We start from the raw sequence: 22091 nt of genomic DNA on the forward strand, positions 1-22091 counted from the left end.
AGCCACAGAGAAGGCTCTCCTCCGGGTAGTTGCCAGTTGACACTGGCCGGCGGATGGAATTCGGAGGAGGCCTAATCTGTGGGATCTAATCGGTCTAGTGGAGGTAATTGGCAGCAGGTGGTCTCTCAAGTACTGGCAGACTAGACCAGCACTGATGATCTTACCTAGCTTGGTTCAGGCAGGAAACCATATACCATTTCAGACAAGTGGTTGTCCCATCTCTTCTTAAAAACTTCCAGTATTGAAGCACCCACAACTTCTGGGAGCAAGTCGTTCCACTGATTAATTGTTCTCACTGTCAGGAAATTTCTCCTTAGTTATGGGTTGCTTCTCTCCTTCATTCGTTAGCATCTCTTGTTTCTTGTCCTGCCTCCAGGTGCTTTGGAGAATAGCTCGACCCCTTCTTCTCTGTAGCAGCTCCTTAGATACTGCTATCATGTCACCCCTAGTTCTTCTTTTCTTTAAGCTAGACCATGTAGGTGTCAGGCCCGCTGCCATCTTTTCTTTTGGGTCTTTGGCCTGGCACAATTTCTATTATTCTGTGATGCATTTTCTATTATGGGAAAATGGGAGGGTGGATTGTAAGGAGTCACATACTATGTAGCCGCAACAAAATTCTTTCTAGAAAACCAAGGTCATCCTTTGTCTCTGCACCTCTGCACCTGACTGGAATTGGTTGGGTGGAAGCTGCCAACATGGCAGTGGAAGATTGGACCATGTGATGGGCTTGTGGGTGTGGGGGCAAGATCTTGAACTTTCAACTGGGTGGGGAAAACCGGGGAGCTTTCAGATTCGGGTTTTCCCAGATGTGCCAACATGGCTCTCTTAATAAATTGAAACTTTGAGCAATACTTTGCCTTGGATTCTGATTTACTTTTGGATGCTATTTGGAACCCTGACAGTATGGTTTCATTAAGCTAGCCTACTTATCATCCGATTGTTTTCTGTCCCCCACATCTGATACAGATGTTGTTAATCCGATGATGTCTGAGATGGCATGATTCTTCTAGTTCATGTCACTCTTGTGTCTCAGGCAGTCAGGTGAAGTATTAGGAGGTCTTTGCCCAAGGACAGCTATAGGTAAGCCAGGATTCATACCCTGGTATCCTATGTGAAAAGTGGCTCTCTAACCACTACACTATCCAGCTGGCGCAGAGAGTGAGAGAGACAGATATACAAGCATACAAACCAGGATGGGCTTCAAAATTTCAGCAACAGGTTCTCTGCCAAGTTGCTGGGTCGGCATGGCCATGGTGGGTGTGGCCTAGTCAGCCTCCTGCACCACTGCAGGGAGATCATTTTCGCCTTTCCCAGGCTCCGGAGGCTTTCCTCAAGTCTCTGGGAGGGTGAAAACTGCCTATCCCAGAGGCTCTCCGGAGGCCCGTATTTCCCCCTCCCCGAGCCTCCGCACAGGCCCTGCACTTAACTTGCATCCAAAACAGGTGACATGGAGATTCCTGGGAGGGGAGGGGCAGGGTGGGTGGGGCCAGCCAGGGGAGGGATTTGGAGGTTCTCGAACCGGCCATAACGTTAGCTACGGATTCTCCCAAACTTGGGTGAACCCACCCCTGATACAAGCATAAATATTGGCCTTCTCTTAGCAATATTTCCTTGATCTTTCTGGAATTTTTTTTTTCTGTTTTTGTTTTTTGAACTTTAATAGACCATGTATAAAATGTTCCAGAACAAAAATAGTATATCCAGGGCCTCCTACCTAACCTTTGTACATGGATTGCATTCATACCTAACGGATAAACCATTTTAAAATAATGCTTTTGTTGCACAAGCTGTGGAGGCATAGAATGCGAAGCCGTAATGGGTTCCTGCATCACGCTGAGCTGAAGCCCGAGAGAAACGTAATGTAGCAAAAATGTGTGAACCAGGCAATAGAATAAATATAACTGATATTTTGCATTATTTATCCTCTTTTCAAAAAGATAAGACTCTACAAAATAATTAGGTTTTCTAACAGAGCAGGCTGGAAGGAAGGAAAGGCATTCTCCTGCTCAACAGTGTTTTGTGCAGAGTGGATGGGGCTGCATCAGCATTTAAAAAATGAAAAGTGGAAGCCTCCTAATGAGTTCTTTTGCCTGCAAAGATATCTGTCTCAGCTTGCTCCCTTCTGATAATAATTAGGATTTGTATGTACCAAGATCTGGATCAAGTTAGAGACGGCCAGATATTCGTAATTCCTCAATAAAATTTTTGTGCACCAGAAAGGTACAAATCAGTTTGAATTCTAAATCTATTTTTTTTTCTTTCTTCCCAACCATCCCAAAACCCTGTAAATAAAATTATGACTCCTGTTTTCTTGTAGCATCTTTTTCTTTCCTCTCACTGTTGTCAGCTTCCAAGTTCACTTGTAATTTCTTTGAAGTAGTTCCGATAAATCTCTTATGTTACAATTTGAAAGAGTAACCCACAACGCCTGTTTCCATTTTTAAATGGCCACCCAATTGCATTTGTAAATTCAATGTGTCCATCTCTTATTGTCTCAAGAGGGATTTGTTCATCTTCAGTAGTAACTCCTAGTTCTAGCAAAGTGTTAAAAAATTCAAGCCCTTCACAGGCCCATAAATCAGATATTTTCTTTAAAGTAGGCATCTTGTGCTTCGATAATAAGACTTCAGGGTTTTGTTTTACAGCTGATAATAAGACAGCTTTTCCACCAAGTGGTTCTTTCTATTGACCTTTTCAAAAAAGAAATGTTATTTCTTTCCATTTAAATATTTTTAATCTTTCCATTTTCTGCAAGACAAGCAAAAGTCAGTAAAATTCTCAGACATTTCTAAATAACAAACACCACCAAAGAGAAACACTTAACCGTATTTTTCAGAGTATAAGACACACCTTTTTCCCGCAAAAAAGAGGGTGAAAATCTGGGTGCATCTTATACACTGAACACAGCATTTTTGGCCTCCCGAAACCCCGCACCCTTTGCAAAAATGGACGCGCAGAGGATTTGGGAGGCCTGCAAAGTACTCCTGGGGAGGGCAAAAATGAGCAAAAAATGGGCCATTTTTTGCTCGCCTTTGTCCCACCCAGCCCCCAGGAGCACTCTATAAGCCTCCTAAAGGCTATGCGTGCCCCTTTTTTTGACAAAAAACAGCCCATTTTGGGGAGGTCTGCAGAGTGTAAAAACTTTTTTTTAATTTGCCTCTTCAGAATCTTGGTGCATCTTATACTCCGGTGCATCTTATACTCCAAAAAATACGGTACCTATATCTGAAGAAAGTCTTTTTTTTTTTAAACTGAAAATGAAATTATAATCCGAAACTGTGTTTTCCAATCTTGGCAACTTTAAGATACGTGGATTTCAACATATCTGAAATTTTCAATGCAGGCTGGGGAATTCTGGGAGTTGAAGTCTGCATATCTTAAAGTTGCTAAGTTTGAGAAACAGCCAGGGGTGGGATTCAGCCGGTTCAGACCAGTTCGGGAGAACCAGATATCAATTTTATTCTGGTTCGCCGAACTGGTAGTTACAAGGACCGGCTGACCCCGTTCACCCTGCCCTGCCCCTCCCAGGAGTCTCCATGCGGCCTGTTCATCATGCCAGGTAAATGCAGGGCCCGCGCGGAGGCTCTGGAAGGGTGAAAAATTAACTTGATGGAAGAGCCTGCCATCCTGTCACTCAACTCACTAGCCAAAGTAACCACCATTTCCATGACTCTCCCGAGGATCAACAGTCTGGAGGACATATGGGCTGATTTAAAGTTTCCTTCTTAAATCTGGAGGAAAAAATAAATCCAATACTCCCCCTCCCCCTCTTAGTAACTGTAGGGCAAAGCAATCTGTGATACCATCTCCAGTTAAACATCCATTTTTCCCCACTGGGAGCTTGAACCAGGCATGGGATTCAGACGGTTCGGGCCAGTTTGGGCGAACCAATAGCTCCAATGATCAGTTAGGGAGCGAATCTGTTCTCTCTGACAGTTAATTGGGCCCACCCACCCACCCCTGCGATTTACTTACCTATATCCTCTTGCGCGGCAGAGCAGATTGCCGTGCCACAACTGTGTTACTCCCCAGAAGTAATGTGGAAGGTAAGTTTTGTTAAAACTGCACACGAGTGCGCGCAAAGCATGCGATCACTGAACCAGTTGTTAAACCAGCAGGATCCTACCACTGGCTGCAACCCCTCACTTTTTTCTTTTAACCACAATGTTACAAGCCAATATTTTATCAGGTTGTATTTGGAAATCCCACAGAAGTTTAACCAGTTTGGTGTAATGGTTTAGGCTTCAGACTAGAAACAAAGAGACTGGGAGTTTATTCCAGACACTAAGCTAGCTGGATGATCTTGGGCCCATCACTTTCTCCTTGGCCTAGGAAGGAGACAATGGCAAATCCCTTCCGGAAAACTTTGCGGAGAAAACTGCAGGGGTTTATCCAGGTAGCCTCCAAGAATCAGACATAACTGAATGGAAGAAAATTATTCTCACGTAGCCCAGTGTAGGGATAATTTCGATATTGGATTTGTTTCAAGGTTCAGAATAACATCCCTTTCAAATACAGGTGGGCTTACTCAGACAGAAGCTGGACAGCTTACAAAAGTCGAAATATGAGATGGCTCAAAATTACGATGCCCAGCTCCAAGCCTTGAAAATCCAAGTAAGGAAAAAAGTCAGATTCCTATTTTACAGTGCTTGAAATATTCCAAGGTTAGTTTAGTGATTTGGAAAAATTATTACCTAATTTTATCCGTCCTGGGGGATTTTTATTCGTGGAATGAAAGCAATAGCAATAGCAATAGCAGTAGACTTATATACCGCTTCATAGGCCTTTCAGGCCTCTCTAAGCGGTTTACAGAGAGTCAGCATATTGCCCCCAACAATCTGGGTCCTCATTTTACCCACCTCAGAAGGATGGAAGGCTGAGTCAACCCTGAGCCGGTGAGATTTGAACCGCTGACCTGCTGATCTAGCAGTAGCCTGCAGTGCTGCATTTAACCACTGCGCCACCTTGGTCATGAAAGAGGTCATGAAAGAGGTCATGATGGAATCCTCATCAGCATTTGGGTTAATAATTTCCTATTCACCAAAATGTCGGCTAAATTTATTCTTTCCCTCCTCCCTCCAAAATTGGACTGAACTGTTTTTATCTATGGAGACTTGGTTTGATTAATTCGGAGGTTCCCAACCAGGGGCGCGAGACGATATTCCAGGGGCTGCGAAAACGTAGGTTTAGAAGTTTCAAAATTATAGTGTTATATGTATAATTATATGCATATAATTATTTTTAAGAGGTGCGAGAATATATCAAGTGGTCTAGGGGTTCAGGGTATAGAAAAGGTTGAGAACCTCTGGATTAATTGTTAATTATGGACCACAGCTGGGATTCACCCCAGCCTGTTCAGATAAAACCAATCAAGCCACAGTCTGAAGCCAGTCACTTCATTCTTGAAGCTCAAGTGCTCAAATAGAGGAAGTGTGGAATGAGATTGTGTGAAGGCAAGGTTTGCTCTGGAAAGCAATCCACCTACAATCCATATTTGGATTGTGCTTTAGGAAACTATTATATACGTCCACCCTGTTCCTCCGTTTGCCTGCACATTTTGGTGGCTGACATAACAACCCTTGAAAGGCAGCATCTAATTTTGTCCATTGAAATCCAGTCATTCCCATTCAACACTTGGAGTGTAAGGAATAGAGACGATGTTCTTTTGATAGGGTATCTGGGAGTAGGAAGTGCTGCACTGGTAGTCCTTGACTTACAAATATTCACTTAGTGACTATTCGAAGTTACGACGACATTGAAAAAAAATGACTTATTACTGTTGCAGCCTCCTCACGGTCTCCTGGTCAAAATTCAAACACTTGGCAACTGACTTGTATTTATGACAGTTGCAGAGTCCCTGGGGTCATGTGATCACCTTTGGCGACCTTCTAACAAGCAAAACAACTGCAATAATTCGCTTACCAACTGTGGCAAGGAAGATCATCAAAAGGGGGAAAACTCACTTAACTTTCTCACTTAGCCATGGAAATTTTCGACTCAATTGTGGTCGTAAGTCGAGGACTACCTGATTGTATTTCTCTCTCTCCTCTTGTATGCAATTCTTTCGCTTTCCCGGAATGATCACTGGCCATCTGAACAATGTATTTTCTGTGCCCTTTTGAGTGTAACCTGCCAGTGCTTGGACTCATTTTCTTTGACCCAGAATGCCATATTTAATTATCGTATTCTGAGACCCATATATGGCAAGACCAAATGATATATTTTACACAAGAACCTCACTTAATACATATGACTTTTTTATTGGTCTGAGTTGCTTAGCGGCAAGTTTAGAAGCAGAGTATTCAGGTAAGGGCATGAATGATTCTCTTTGAGAATCATTATTTGTGATCTAGATTTTAAAAAAAGTCCCCCCCCCCCAATGCTACGTTTTATCACCAAAGGCAAACACTCAAACACTCAATTTAAAAACTCAAAGAGCCAAAAGATCCTAACCGGAAGCTCCCCGTTCAATTCTGAAGCCGGTTCCCTCACCATAGAGTCTCCTCCTAGCATGGCGTCCTTTTTCCTCTACTTGTCCTAACCAGAAGCCCTATTCATTGTGGAGCCGACTGGCAACAGGGAGCCACAGCAGAGGGATGAAAGAGCCACATGCGGCTCCAGAGCCGCAGGTGGCTGACCCCTGACCTAGGGCCATGATGGTGAACTTATGTCACATGTGCTGGAAGTGGCACGCAGAACCATCTCTTTGGGTACGCCAGCCATTGCCCATTGCTCTTCCTGGTTCCGGCACATCAGCTGGTCTTCATGCACGAGGGAGCACCAGAAACCGGAAGAGCAGCTCCCTAGCGCGCATGCGCACACCGGGAAGCTGAGCTTCCGGTTTCTGGTCTTTGTGCATGCATGCGTGTCAGAAACCAGATGACCAGGTGACCGGCGCACATGTGCCCTCCAGAAACCGGAAGCTCAGCTTCCCGGAGGGGGCATGTGCGCCGGAGAATTGCTCTTCCGGTTTCTGGTGCTCCCCCGCCCATGTGCACACGCTCCCATTTCAGCACTTAGTGTCAAAAAGTTTCACCAACCCTGATCTATTCATTATTAACTCTCTTAAAGATTAGTTTATGCTAATTAACTCTTTGATTTTGAAGAAAGATTAAGCCTGCCTGCAGAAGATGGCGCTAAATTAATGCAAAACAGTTCCTACAAATGCTAGATAGAAATGCTTTTACACAGAGGGTACAATAAACCAAATAAACATTGTTTAGTCATGCAGTTAATCGATACCACAAACTGTGTGAAAGTTCACCTGTGTTCAGTCTTAACTGCTTAGTTGTAATAGCTGGTACAATTTAAAAAAAAAAAAAAGAAGCCTGGCTAATTATAATATTCAATCTTAACTGCCTTAGCCCATCCTGCCATCAGTTTTTAAGAAAGAAATAATATATTCTTGCCATTCATTTATTTTCAGTTTGCTAAGCTGACGCAAAGCTATGAAAAGTTACAGTTGCACCAACTAAAACAAAACAAAACTCACAGCGTGGAGAAATGCACGGAAAACCAAGAAGCCCCTTTCCCGATGAACAGCTTAAACCAGAAGTTGGAGGTAAGGATCTCTATTTGAAGTAGTGCTTCTTTCGCGAACCTTGTTGCACTCCAAGATCAAGAGAGGGGACAGGAAGGGAAAATATTATTATTTGCCTTTGGAGACCTGCACGAGTCAGTCTCCTTTCACCTTTAATCAGGTGGGGCATTCTTCGGATATGCCATGAGAAAAATTGATTCTAGCTTTTGTTTATTTTCTTTGGTTTGTAGGTTCAGAAAGTCAGGGGAAATTTCATATACCATATTTTTGGGAGTATAAGACGCTCCGGAGTATAAGATGTGCCTTAGGTTTTGGGGAGGAAAATAAGAAAAAAATCGGCTTCTGCATCCATGATCTTCAGCTGACACATGCTAACAAAGTCAGCCAATGAATAGGCATAGCAACTAAGTCAGCCAATGAGGGCTATTAAGACTCTGAAATTTGCTGGGTGAGCAACAAGGAGACAGGAAGGAGCCTGGCTTAGCCCAGAACTGAAAGTGAAACTGCTTGTGTTTTGCTTGTATTTACTGCTACCTTGGAAAACCTGCTTTTGGTAATGAATTGTATATTATTATTATTTTGAATCCTGCTGAATCAGTTACTGTGCTTTCTGAATGTGATTGCTGCTCCAAACTCTGACCAGCCACTTCAGCACTTATTGCAGCCTGATTCGGCACAGCTGATTGGCAGGTGGATCGGACTGTTGGAATACCCCCAATCAGCTGTTCCAGGCTGCAGGGATTGCCACAGACCTTCACTGCCTCCATGCCTTGCCTTTTCGGCCTCTGGTGGGGGTGGGTCGGGCTACATTCGGTGTATAAGATGCCCCCAAATTTTCACATTTGGGGGGGGAAGGATCTTTTACTCACAAAACTACGGTAACTTTTGATGGCAAACTGAGGGGCAAATGACGTGGGTTTTTGTCATTTGTTATCTAACATAGTTACTTTGCATTTTAATTTGACGTATTTTCTCTCTTTAAAAATGATGGCCAGATTTATTAGCATTTAACATTCCTAAACTGATAAGCAAGCTGCAGACTAGCTCCAGATAAGAGAAGTTTGTTAGTACAACCTGGGATCTGGCTTATCTCTTTCCTGAATACTATAAATATCCTTTTTCCTTACAATTACACCCCTTCTGACGGCAGACCTCATTTTAACGAGCATGTGTGATATGATGAGAGGCAAATATGTAACATGTTTGATTACATGTAACTGATTTCCTATGAAAAGGAGAAGCTACTTTTATTCTGTCCAATCAACTTTTCTCTCGCATTTTCTTTGTTGTGTTAACTATAAAAAGGAGAGGAACACGGAGCTCGAGGTTATCTTTTCCTTTTACACAGAGAGACCCCACTTTATCAGGGTACCTTAATAAAATGCTTTTAAATGATCTTCCAACTCAGTTGCTTATTGGGAGGGTAAACTGAGGCAGAACCTAGAGCCAGATTTGGCTTTCCAAATCAGAAGGATAAGCAACTGATTTGTGTCACAGGAAATTGACGTAGGAAGGTGTTTTTTTTTTTTTTTTTAGATTTTATTGAACATTTATATGCCGCCCTTTTCCCTGAGGGGACTCAGGGCGGCTTACAACAATGGGGGAAGGGAGTGCAAGACAAGACATAAAAGAAAAAAAAAGTGAGTAAAAAATTAACCATAAAACACAACATTCACTCAACATTCGGGCGGGGTGAGAATAAATCCTATCCCCAGGCCTGACGGGATAGCCAGATCTTGAGGGCTGTGCGGAAGGCCTGGACTGTGGTGAGGGTACGGATCTCCACGGGGAGGTTGTTCCATAGCGTCGGAGCTGCAACTGAGAAGGCTCTCCTCCGCGTAGTCGCCAGTCGGCACTGACTGGCGGAAGGTCTGCTTCTCCCACCTGTTCTAATTGCCCCTTTCATGGGCAAGCCACAGGATGGAGTAGAACAAGGGAGACACATGACATCAGGTGTACCATGACATCATACCATGACATTTGGTCACCACACTATAAAAAAAGATGTGGAGACTCCAGAAAGAGTGCAGAGAAGAGCAACCAATACGATTAGGGGACAGGAGACTAAAACATATGAAGAACAGATACAGGATCTAGGCATGGCTAGTCTAGTGAAGAGAAGGACCAGGGGAGACACGATCACAGTCTTCCAATATTTGAGGGGCTGCCACAGAGAGGAGGGGGGTCAATATATTTTCCAAAGCACCTGAAGGTCAGACAAGGAATAATGGATGGAAACGGAGCAAGGAGAGTTTCAACCTAGAAATAAGGAGAACTTTTCTGACAGTGAGAACAATCAACCAATGGAACTTGCTTTCAGAAGTTGTGAGAGCTTCATCAGTGGAGACTTTCAAGAAGAGACTGGATTGCCATTTGTCAGAAATGGTGTAGGGTCTCCTGCTTGGGCAGGTGATTGGACTAGATGACCTACAAGGTCCCTTCCAACTCTTAATCTGTATGATTTGGACAATGATCTCAGGAAGCACATTATTGTAGCATCTGCCAGACACCTATGGTCCTGTCTGATAACTTAAAAGCACACGAAGATACGACACGGACAGGGACTTAGACATAGCTATTTTTGGGAAAGGGGAAGGAGACCTCTCAGCTGCCAGTTTAAGTTGGAAACAACAGATTTATAGACTACCAATAAAGCAGAATTCAGGGTTGACATGAGGGGTCTCTTGGTGCTCTCTGAACTTGCTCGTTTTCTTGCAGACGTTTCATTACCCAAACTAGGTAACATCATCAGTGCCAGTAAGGAGTGGGGTGTACTCCCGCTTCTTACTAGAAAAGCCTTACCAGCACTGATGAGGCTATCTAGTTTGGATAATGAAACATCTGCAAGAAAGCAACTAAACTCAAAGAGCACCAGGGACCCCTTCAAATTTATATACCCCGAGTATATAAAAGATTGCTTGATACATTATCTGGGTATCTGTAGTTTGGAGGGAGAGATTCTATCAACAGATTCTAAGCCCAGGGAGACATTGATGAGTGTTGCTCACCGAGCTTCTTCATCCAGGAGTGTTTAATTGCTAATTTGCTGCTGGGTCGACTGCTGGAGCCGTCCTTGTGTCAGAGAATCTGCATTTTGCCAATGCAAAAATGTACACATTTCCCCAGAGCTGCTTCAAAAGACAATGGCTTCAGAAGGCAGCGCATGTATTTCTCTTCTCCGTGGCAGAAAGAGCTGAAGGAAATGCCCTTTTCAAAGGCAGCCTTGTCTTTTATTCCGAGAGGGATGAAAGAATAGCTTTTGCATTTGTTCCTAGCTTGAAAGCCAAGCGGGGAAGAGCTGTTTACAAGGCTTCTGAGGAAGCCAGAGAAAAGTGCAAAGTGGCAGAACTTTACTGCAGAAAAGAACGATAGAAAAACCCATTCAAGGGTGCGGTTTGAGTGTACTTGTCTTACGCTAGAGAGAATAAATGATGCCATTATAGATTCATCAAACTTATTTGAGCTGTGATACCGGAGGAGGCTTCTGGGTATTCCTTGGACAGCAGAGGTGATCAGCAAGCAAGTACTGGAGCACATAACACCAGACATGTCACTGGAAGAAAAGAAAAAATCCACAAAACTGTGTCTCACTTATTTTGGCCATGTCATGCGTGGGAATTCATTGGAGAAAGCAACTATGTTTGGGAGCGTTAGCGGTAAATGAAAAACCAGGCTGCCAAAGAACACGGTGGCTGGACACCATCAAGGCTGACATCAGCCAGAGCATAGAACAACTCAAAGAAGTAGCACAAGATTGGAAGATGTGGAGACGCCTGACCCAGAGAATTGCCAAAAATCAAAGACGACGGGATGGATAACATCATCATCATCATCATCATCCTTCCCCTGCCCATCATTATCCCTGCTGGATGTGGGTGTGGTAGTTTCTGGAATGATGTTCAAAATCTCAAAACAAATGTATTGTGAGAATTGGTCATTGTGTTGTGGCCCGCCGGCAGCCTGCAGAGCTGGCAGCAGAGTCGGACAGTGAGGAAGTGGGGGAGGAACATGGGCCAGTCCTGGAGTCTGGGGAAGGCTCGGACAAGGATTCTGTGTCAGAGGCAAAGATGGGGCCAAGGCCATCTGGGAGTTAGGTGTTGCCTCTGGAGTCTCCAGAGTCGGACATCAGCAAGGCGGAGGAACAGGGGAAGCCTGTTCCCAGCGCGCACATGCGCAGAGCTGCCAGAAGGCAAGAACAGTTAAGACAATAGGAACAACTCGGGAGTAAGGGTCGGCGGAGTAGCCCCTCCCATAAGACCTAAAGGAGAAGCAAAGGCATGTGAGCCTTTGCAGAAAGCAACTTTGTTCGTTCTAGTCAGTTTAAACTCTGAAGCTCCATTTTGACTCTTTGCTCTGTGTGGCCTTGCAAGCTAATTGCCAGTTAGATCTTTGGCAGCATTTCAAGGAAGATAAAGGGGGTACTTATCAGTTTTATCCCGAAGGACTGTGACAGACTACTGTCGGACTTTTTACAAACTATTTGTGACTCATTACAGGCTGTGAATGAATATAATTCACAGTATTTGAAATAAAAGGAAGGTTTGGGGGACTAAGCGTGTGCTTTTTACAGTATCAGGAAGCCTAGGTTGGAACACATTGGAGATGCCTTTTGAACTCCATTTGACGGGTATGTCAACCACCGTGGCTCTCTGTGTCATTGTCTCAACACACTGATAGCAATAGCACTTAGACTTATATACTGTTTCGCAGTGTTTTACATCTCTCTTTAAGCAGTTTACAGAGTCAGCCTATTGCCCCCAACAATTTGGCTCCTCATTTTACCCACCTCGGGAAGATGGAAAGCTGAGTCAACCTTGTACCGGTGAGACTCGAACTGCCAAATTGCAGGCAGCTGGCAGTCAGCAAAAGTAGCCTGCAGTATTGCACTCTAACCACTGAGCCACCGTGCAGTGTTTCGCTTAATGATCCTGGCAAAACAGGTTGTAAAATGGGGTGTGACTCGCTCAGTGGTGGGTTTCAAAAATTGTTCGAACCTACTCTGTGGGTGTGGCCTCCTTTGTGGGAGTGGTTTGCTGCCCATGTGACCGGATGGGAGTGGCTTGCCACCCATGTGACTGAATATGAAGATGCCGCTGACGCTTGTCAGAACCACCTTAAATTACCTCACACACAGCACTGGCATGCATAAGAGTATGATGTCAACTTGTTTTTTAAAAGGCATCTGGTTTGCGTTAAAACAACTTCAACACACACAATCTTCTGATTACACCACAAACGCAGTAGTCATCCTTACCTTACACAGAGGCACTGAGTTTTATAAATATGAGCATGATAGTGTAGAATAATCATATCCAAGGACCAGTGGTGGGTTTCAAAACAATTTGGAACCTCTTCTGTAGGTGTGGCCTGCTTTCTGGGTCCGCTGGTGGAACCTCTTCTAACCGGTTTGGTAGATTTGATGAACCGGTTCTACCGAATAGGTGCGAACTGGTAGGAACCCACCTCTGGACTCGCTTAACAACTAGTAGGAGAAGCAAGATTCTTTCTTAGCAAAGGAAATTCTGGATCCAATTACAGACTTTTTCCTGATTCTACTGACACAACCAATCTTCTTTTTCTTTCTGAAGTTTAGATTAGTGTCTCCTTCATTAGGATGTTAAATTTAAGAAGGTGTCCTTGTGTGAGAAGAACTGTGGATGTTCATATGTAATGATTGATTGATAGTTCAGAGAAGAACAACTAAGACGATGAAAAGTCTGGAGATTAAAACGTATGAAGAACAGCTGCAGGATTTGGGCCTGGCTAGTCTAAAGAGAAGAGGGAGGACATGATAGCAGTATTCCAGTATTTGACGGGCTGCCACAAAGAAGAGGCGGTCAAATTATTCTCCAAAGCACCAGAGGGCAGGACAAAAACCAATGGTTGGAAACTAATCAAAGAGAGAGGCAGCCTGGAATTAAAGAGAAACTTCCTAACAGTGAGAACAATTAACAGAGGAATAGCTTGCCTTCAGAAATGATGGGTGCTCCATCACTGGATATTTTTAAAAAGAGACTAGACAGTTACTTATCTGAAATAGTATAGCTTCTCCTGCTTGAGCAAGGGGCTGGATTAGAAGACCTCCAAGGTCCCTTCCAGCTCGTTCTATTCTATTCTATTGTAGTCCGACACACTCACATTCGTGTGATAAAATGGAGGATCTATCAATGCAATTGTTTGCAGATCCTTATTCGGTAAGGATGCCAAGGCTGTAAGACAGACAAACCAATAGGTGAGTAACGAATGGCCCAAATCTCATATTGTATATGAGCAAACACAAGTGGAAACACATTATCATGTCCAGTTGGGACAGGGGATCCTTAAGTATTTATCCAACAGAGTTATTCCTGGTGGCAAATAGATTATGAAGCGGAAACCTAGCAGGGATGTGATGAAATCATCAAAGCCCTTGCTGTGACAGGTCAGCAAGCCCCCTTCAGGAACAAAATTGTTCATGCCCCCTCTGACTTCAATGCCGGCATGGATAATTCCAATGAAAAGGCCCGCTGTCGACCCGAAGCGAGCCCCATCCCACCTACTGCCACTTGGGGATTGATTGCCTATCTTAGCCTAATGCTCTGTATAGCTTTCCAAGCGGGGGACCCATAAGTCCGATATGACAATATTTTTGAACACACGCAAGAGTGCCTTTATATTGGCATCACAACCGAACTCTGCTTCTCTGTGGGGTCCAACAAATGAATCACAACTAGAGGAATTGGACCCCAGCTTCATTGCTTTGGGCTGATGTACACGAACTAGGGCAAGCCCTTTGTTATTTGAAGGGCTGGTGGAGAAGGAACAATGACTCTGTGAAAATTCCTCTTTGTAGACCAAGTATTTTGAACACTTAAGGGCTAAGTGTAGTGAATGACGAAAAATGTGTTTTGCACCTAGCCAAGGTCTGTCTGTCTGCCTGCCTGCCTGCCTGCCTGCCTGCCTGCCTGCCTACCTACCTACCTACCTACCTACCTATCTATCTATCTATCTAAATGTGTGTGTGTGTTTTCCAGCATAGCTCTTGTATGCCTCGAGCAATCTCAACCAAACTTGGTACACAGATGACTTACTCTCTGGAAACACCCCTAACAGCCCTCGGGGTGTGTGTTCTGTTAAGATACAGCCTGTTGTGCCTTAAATTGGCTTCAACCGTACTGCCGTAAAATGGCTTCTACTGTACAGCGCAGTGCAATTGCCATGGTATCGGCTTCACATTATTCCACAAGGGGGCTCCCTCTGGTAAGAGAGAAAATCCAACATTAGAAATTACGTTTGGTCCGAAGATTTTCAACAAAATTAGGGCTTTTCCTGCCTCATACAGGAATGGGATAAATAAATACCCAGGCAACGCCGGGTTATCAGCTAGTTGGTAATAATAATGTATTATACAAGAACCTTTCAGTGCAAATGGCCCTTGATATTGAAGGTTGCACCAGTTGTTTGTTTTCGAGAAATATAAAGAGAAAAGGAGATATTCAATCATCTGATTATTATTTTTGTAATTTATTTATTTTTTGTGCCACTTTTCTCTTTCAGGAATTTAGAGCAAAATCAAGAGAGTGGGATAAGCAGGAAACGCTGTATCAAAATCATTTGGTTTCTTTAGATGCTCAGCGAAAATTATTGTCTGAGAAATGCAATCTGTTCCAGGTATCATTCTTTGCTTCTTCTCTGAGAGGAATTGGAATTAAATGAACTGTGAAGTCTAGATAAATACTTACCAGAATATATATACTCACCCACATCTAAGCCATAAAAATGAATATGTAGAGATACCTTTGCAAATGAGGTTCGTCACTTTTAAGCATTCCAGGAATGTGATGCTGTAGGAATTTTTTTATATACCGTGTTTCCCCGAATATAAGACAGGATCATATTTTCTTTTGACACCCGAAATAAGCACTTGGCCTTATTTTGGGGGAGATCTTATTATTTTTGAGGTGCAGGAGGCGGCAAGTGTGGTCACCTCATTGCTGCTGCTGTGTTGCATGTCACTGGGCCTGCCCCTCTTTTTGCAGTGGCCATTAATGTGACAGAAGGGGTACGGTGGCTAGGGCTTTGGAAGCGGCCATTAGGAAAGGGCATGTGGGGTGCATGCGGCATGTTCCCCCCTCTCTTCCCCCTCCTCCAGCCTCGCCTCCTCACATCATGTTGTTTGTGCGGCAAGCAACTAGATGAAATGGTGGGGACCTGCTGCTTTAAATATTTTTGGGGAGGGCTTATTTTAGCACATGCGCTCAAAAGCCCGATTGTGCTTATTATCTGGGAAGATCTTATTTTGGGGTAAACAGGGTGTGTGTGTGTGTGTGTGTGCGTGCATGCGTGTGTGTGTGTATCAGTGGTGATATTCAGCCAGTTTGCACCACTTCGGGAGAACCGGTTGTTAACTTTCTGAGCAGTTTGGTGAACTGGTTGTTGGAAGAAATCATTAGGGCAGAGAACCAGTTGTTAAATTATTTGAATCCCACCACAGACAGACAGACAGACAGACAGGCAGACAGATATATGCAGGTCTTGGCATATTCGGGTGTTGAATTTGAAAATTCCAGTCTGGATATCAACAATTGAAGCATTTTCATATCCAATAATATATAAAAAGGAACAAACAGTCAGATATATAGAATTATTGAATACAGAGGGTGAGCTCAAATCTGTTCAAGAGTTGAAACAAGAAGGGATGGAAATGAACTGGTATTCATATGTACAGATACAATCTAGATATAATGAAGATAGAAAAACTAAAGGTCTTTATAATAAAATGACTAAGTTAGACAAAATTTTAACAGGCACTGATGAAAAAGTAAAGATTGCCAGTATCTTGATGACGTTTCGACAAGGTCACACTCGTCATCTTCAGGCTGGTGCCTTTGGCTTCGTGCTTGTGCGAGCAAAGCGTGATCGGAGCTGCCGTCTTTCCATAAATATAGGTGGTGTGTGTGTGGAATGTTGGCTTTGTTGCTTTAAACGGATTGGTTGGCTGTGTTGTTACATTTTGATTGGATGATGGAATTGATGTTTGGTGAGGATGATTGGTGGTGGCGTCCTGTGTTGTTCTGGGTCTGGTGTCAGTTTTCGTGGCTGGGACTCATTTGTTGACTAGGGCTGGTTTCCAGATGTCTGGTAGATGGGAGGTATCATCACGTTTATTCATGTTGTGGGGTTGTTTCTCTATTTCGATGGCTTCCATAATTATTCTCTTGTTGAAGTGTTCAGTTTTGGAGAGTAATTTGGTTCCTTCAAAATCAATTTCATGTCCTGTTGCTTTAAGGTGCTGGAAAAGGGAAGAAGTTTATGGTTCCACCACAAAACCGCGAAGCCCTTATCCGCGCCGACATAAGTGCGGAGGCAAATCCGCGCCGTCCGAAGCACTAAGAAAAACTCGACCCTACCACGATGACATAACCGCGGAGGGCAAATCCGCGCCTTCCGAAGCACTCAGCACCCTAACCCTAACCCTAACCCTAAACCTAACCCTAAAGCAAACCCCTAAACCTAATCCTAACCCTTAATTTAAATCGGCTTTCTGCCGCTGCGCTGTTTTAAAGCGCACTTCTGTCGCCGCGCTGTTGTCGCGGCGGTGATGATGCGCAGTGATGACGTCGCGGCTTTAGCGACGCGGTTTTGTCACCGCTATTTTGACGAGCGCGGTTTTGTCCTGCCACGGAAGTTTATATATATACAAGCAGACAAATTACATTTTTAATAGCCAGAATCCCTTCAAATGCTTTTTCCACCAAGGAATGTCCCTATAACTCATACAAATAATGGAGATGGGGGGATGTTTCTACATTCTCTTCTTCCCTTTTTTTAGAACCGGGGCTACAAGCACACTAATGAAGCAGTACAACCATCCTCAACCAGTGGCTTCCGACAAACCAGGTGTTGCTTCTAAGTCATAAGTCAAAGATGGCAGCATTACACTCTGCATTAAATCTGCATTTCTTCCTCATTTGGTGAAAAATTAGTTGTTGGTGTATTCATCATAACCGAAGGTTCCCACCCCCTCCCCATGTGGTCTCATTTCTGGAAATCATTGGACACACATGGATACATTTGCTCTGTTAGAAGTTTAGGCTAGTCCAGGACTGAGAAATGATTGGTACTACAAGGACATCTCCTATAAATCTCCTAACCGAAATTTGCTTTAAATAAATAGACTTACAGTTCTCAAGTGCCAGCTTTCTATAGTGGCATAAATTTCGGTGTAGAAGAGAAATATCGTTCTTCCCAAAGCAATGAATTTCATGCAACTCTTTTCTTGGTTGTTGTTTTTTTCTTTTTCCTTCAGCAACAAGCTCAAAATTGTAAAATCCAAATACACTGTCAAAAGCTGAAGCAAAATGATGGGGGTCCTTGCAGCCAGTACAGAAACGAGCAGCTTGGGCTCCAAAACGGTGCTTTTACCGAGCCTGCTGATAGGAACAAATTCTTTATGGAAAAACTTGAATCGACCGTGAGTGAAATCGCGGTGAGCAGAAACAAACTACAAGAGGAAAACTTAAAGCTCCAACAGGAAGTAAAAATGTACCAAAGGAAATGCCAGGTAAAGACCAAGCTATTTGCTCGTATATTGTTTCTAAACAGTAGCTTTCTAATATTTTATGCAAATGATATTGGGTGCTGCTGCCAATCTAGAAAGAGTTGTGAGCCCATGAATGCTGATAGGACATATAAATGGTCACAGCTATGTACTAAGGATGCCACCAGCTTTCCCCAAAGAAAAGGAGTTTAGAATCTTTTGGATTGCATAGGTAGATCGATGTAAGTTGTCAATAATCAAGCTTAGATAAGATCTGTTAGATTTCAATGTAATGTGATTCCACATGTATACTGCTCTTTTTTTAAAAACTTTTCTTTAAAAATAGGATAGGCCAAGTATATTGACATGTAGCGGAAATACACCAAGGAGAGGAGGAGTGGGAAAGAAGAAAGATGGGCAGAGAGGGTGGGAGGGAAAGGTGAGAAGGAAGGGGGGGAGTGGATGTGGAGAGAGGAGTGGTAGAGGGGGAGGGGAAGTAGGGTAGAGGGGGATGATGGAGGGAAGATAGAAAGTTGGAGGGTGGTGGAAGAAAGAGGTATATGGAGAGCGGAAGAGTTATATTGGGTTTCTATTTTCTTGGGCATTGTTGACAAGAGGAATTGATGCAATTATTGTTTAATGCTATATGGCGTTGGCTATGTACAGTATACATGTGAGTGTATGAAAATGAAAATTTAAAAAAATGTGAAAAAAAAAAATAATCAAGCTTTCGATGGATGGATGGATGGATGGATGGATGGATGGATGGATGGATGGATGGATGGATGGATGGATGGATGGATGTCACCTCTTGTACGCAACAATTTTCCCCTTCCCAAAGTCTTAACTATGAAATAAGAAAGAATTGGGAAAACAGTAAAGTGTATTGAGAATTCAAAAGAAGAATCTGTGAGCAGGTGGAACCAGGAAGCTGGTCTATTTAAATCCTACAGATTACTCCTTTGGAGCCAGGAATGTTTATAATGCAATTTTTTTTTAAAAAAAATACCCCTCATATATATATTTTCCTGTGATGGAAAATAGAAGAGTTACAGCTGTCGCTAGATGAAGAATGCCTCTAGTTATAGCTAAGTCGTGTTGTGGGGTTTTTTTTCCCCCCTCCAACATTTTGTCCCTCATTACCGTTGCAATATTTCTGACTTGAGCAGTGTTTTCTCCTCTCTGTCCTGCAACCCAAATACAAACCCCATCAAGCATCACAGCACGCACCTGTTCAATTTACAAGAACAGTGCCTGGGTTTTTATCCATTTCAATCAGTGGTGGGATTCAAAACAATTCGCTATCGGTTCGGTGGGCATGGCTAGGTTGGGGGGGGGGGGCAACGTAACATCACTCACGCCCACACCCATTCAATCACATTCTCCCCCACCTAGCCACGCCCATAGGAAAAGGTAGGACAATTTTTAGGATTTTCCCCTATCCACCCCCACCCTCCCTTCGCTAGTAGCCCCCGTTTCCCCGCTTCCTCCCCCACCACCGCCTCTTTGGTTGATTACCTTCCGCGGCGGCTGATCCACTCCAGAAGGCAAGCTGGTGAGTTTTCGGCAGCCCCCAGCCAGCCACCGCTTTTGGGAAGCGGCTGACTAGCAAAGAAGCCTCCCAGCCACTGCCTCCAAGTGGACTTTCAAGGCAATGGGATGCGTACATGCGAAGACCAGAGGACTTTTCAGCGGCTTGTGGCCAGCCGCTGGCTGCTGACCTCTTTGAGAGCCGGTATGCGAAGAGGTAGCGCAAGGAAGCAGCAACCAGATGGGCGGGGTGAGCAACCGGTGACAGGAGGGGTGGCCATCGTTACCAGTTCTCCAAACTGGGCAAAATTTCTGCCACTGGTTCAGGTGAACCGGTGCGAACCGGCTGAATACCACCTCTGATTTCGATCCATTAAGAAACAGAAGAAAGCAGGAGATGTGCAAAATATTGCAGTCATAGTCAACCATTCAGTCGGGTCTGACGCTCAGCTATTCTAGGGATCATCACTCTTCATGCCCATGCTGGCATTTGGCATCAAGGCAACTCAAGGCCTCTGCCAAAAATAACTGTAGCTTTACTGCTTTTCCAGGAACCTCTACTAGGGACATAAACTTGCACACACATTATCATTTCACTTTATTGATTACTACTGGAAATGTGGAGAGATTGTCTTTTTTTTAATCAAGAGGCAAAGCTGCTAACAGCATCTCCCTGACTGCTGCAACAGTTTATTCCAGCCTCAAGGGATGAAGCTTCTCTTCCTAATAACCCAGTTAAGACAACTTTTCCAATATTCTCTTACCGTTTTAGAAAGATCTCTTTCTTTCCACAAATCAGGAATTCTCCGGAAAACAGATGTTCTCTCTGAATGGGAAACAGATGTTCCCTCTGAATGATCTGGACTTTTCTCAGATTCTTAGAAAGTTCCACATTTTAATTAGAGGCTGCTTAGAAGGATATTAAATCCATGCTTTCCCCAGGATCTCAGTTCACAACTTCACCCTCAGGTTTTGGGGGGTTTCTTTCCTCCAAAGGACCAACATTTTCTACCCCAGAATGAAGGGGAAAACTGGGGTATCTCTTTATGTACACGGTAGAAAGCAATTACTCATAAGAATGCAAACCTCTCTGCAGCTGGCAAGTAACCTGAAGTATTGAGATTTACAGTGCATTCAAAAAGTATTGAGACCCCCTTCACTTTTGTCAATTTTGTTACGCTGCAGCCTGATTCTACAGTTGTTGAAATTCATTCCCCCCCCTTCATTAATTGACACTCAGTGCTCAGTGACAAAATGAAAACAGGATTTTAGAAATGTCTGTAAATTTATTAAAAAGAGGCAAAAAAGGCCTCAAATTTAACTGGCATAAGTATTCAGACTAGGGGTGAAATCCAGCAGGTTCTGACAGGTTCTGGTGAACCGGTAGCGAAAATTTTGAGTTAGTTCGGAGAACTGGCAAATGCCATCGCTGGCTGGCCCCAGAGGGTGGTGGGAATGGAGATTTTACAGTATCCTTCCCCTGCCATGTCCACCAAGCCACGCCTACAGAACCGGTAGTAAAAACATTTGAATTTCACAGATTCAGACCCTTTGAAACAACGCTTGAAATTTAGCTCAGATACCTCCCATTTTTCTCGCTGACAAGTTTCTACACCTTGATTGTACAATGTAGAATTGGGCTGCAGGATTACAAAATTGCCAGAAGTGAAGGGGGTCTGAATGCACTGTATGAATGCATGAGGGACTCCATTCACAACCCAACAAGACAAAGGCTTTCTACCCAACTTTTAATCCAGAGAAAGTTCAGGAATTGACGTTTTTTCATTTCATACTTTAGAAAGACAGAGTGTAGCAAAGCCCGGATATCTCAATTTTATATGAGCTTTTAATGTCTTTTTGATATTAGGAGAGATAAATAAGAAAGGGAGAGGGAGAGAGAGGAAGAGTGGGAGAGAGGGGGGAGAGAGGGGGAATACACATAAAGCTGATATAAGTTTATAATGATAGGTTAATATTGTATAGGAATAAGTAATAAACAGGAGTTCCAAATGTGTGGCTTCCTTCTTCCGAAGGTGCTTTTTCAGGAGGCAACTGGACTTTCTTGTTTTTTCTTTGAAGATGTTTCGCTTCTCATCCAAGAAGCTTCTTCAGCTCTGATTGGATGGTGGGGAATGGTGGCGCAAATTGCTCCACACCAATTTGCACTACTCAGGTGATCTCCGAGGACACCGATAAATCTCCAAGTGGGCTCAAAGACTCTCTAAAAAGAATGCAAATGACCAGCTTTCTGCAAGGAGTATAAATCCTTCCATTCTCCACCATCCAGTCAGAGCTGAAGAAGCATCTTGGATAAGAAGCGAAACATCTTCAAATAAAAAACAAGGAAGTCCAGTTGCCTCCTGAAAAAACACCTTTGGGACAACCATGACCTGGGTGACTGAGAATCTCTACAGACTTCCCTCTTCTAGGGATGTCTCCTAACTGAGTTAAAATGCCACCACATATACTGGGATCAATAAAAACATGTCTCCATCATGAAAT

General features: G+C 43.6%; 1 protein-coding gene across 2 annotated transcripts in view; it reads left to right on the forward strand.

The window, feature by feature from the left end:
* DEUP1 (deuterosome assembly protein 1) overlaps nucleotides 1-22091 on the forward strand; it is a 71496-nt gene that overhangs the window by 12442 nt on the left and 36963 nt on the right. For both annotated transcript variants that reach the window (XM_087721089.1, XM_087721088.1), the window contains exons 4-7: nucleotides 4519-4614; nucleotides 7427-7561; nucleotides 15077-15190; nucleotides 17829-18083. In XM_087721089.1, the coding sequence (XP_087577215.1) occupies nucleotides 4519-4614; nucleotides 7427-7561; nucleotides 15077-15190; nucleotides 17829-18083 (600 nt within the window). The remainder of the gene's footprint in view (nucleotides 1-4518; nucleotides 4615-7426; nucleotides 7562-15076; nucleotides 15191-17828; nucleotides 18084-22091) is intronic.

The sequence above is a fragment of the Thamnophis sirtalis genome, unplaced genomic scaffold (assembly GCF_051295495.1).
Source record: "Thamnophis sirtalis isolate CommonGarterSnake01/CBP01778 unplaced genomic scaffold, rThaSir2_p1.2 scaffold_8, whole genome shotgun sequence".
Taxonomy (NCBI): Eukaryota; Metazoa; Chordata; class Lepidosauria; order Squamata; family Natricidae; genus Thamnophis; species Thamnophis sirtalis.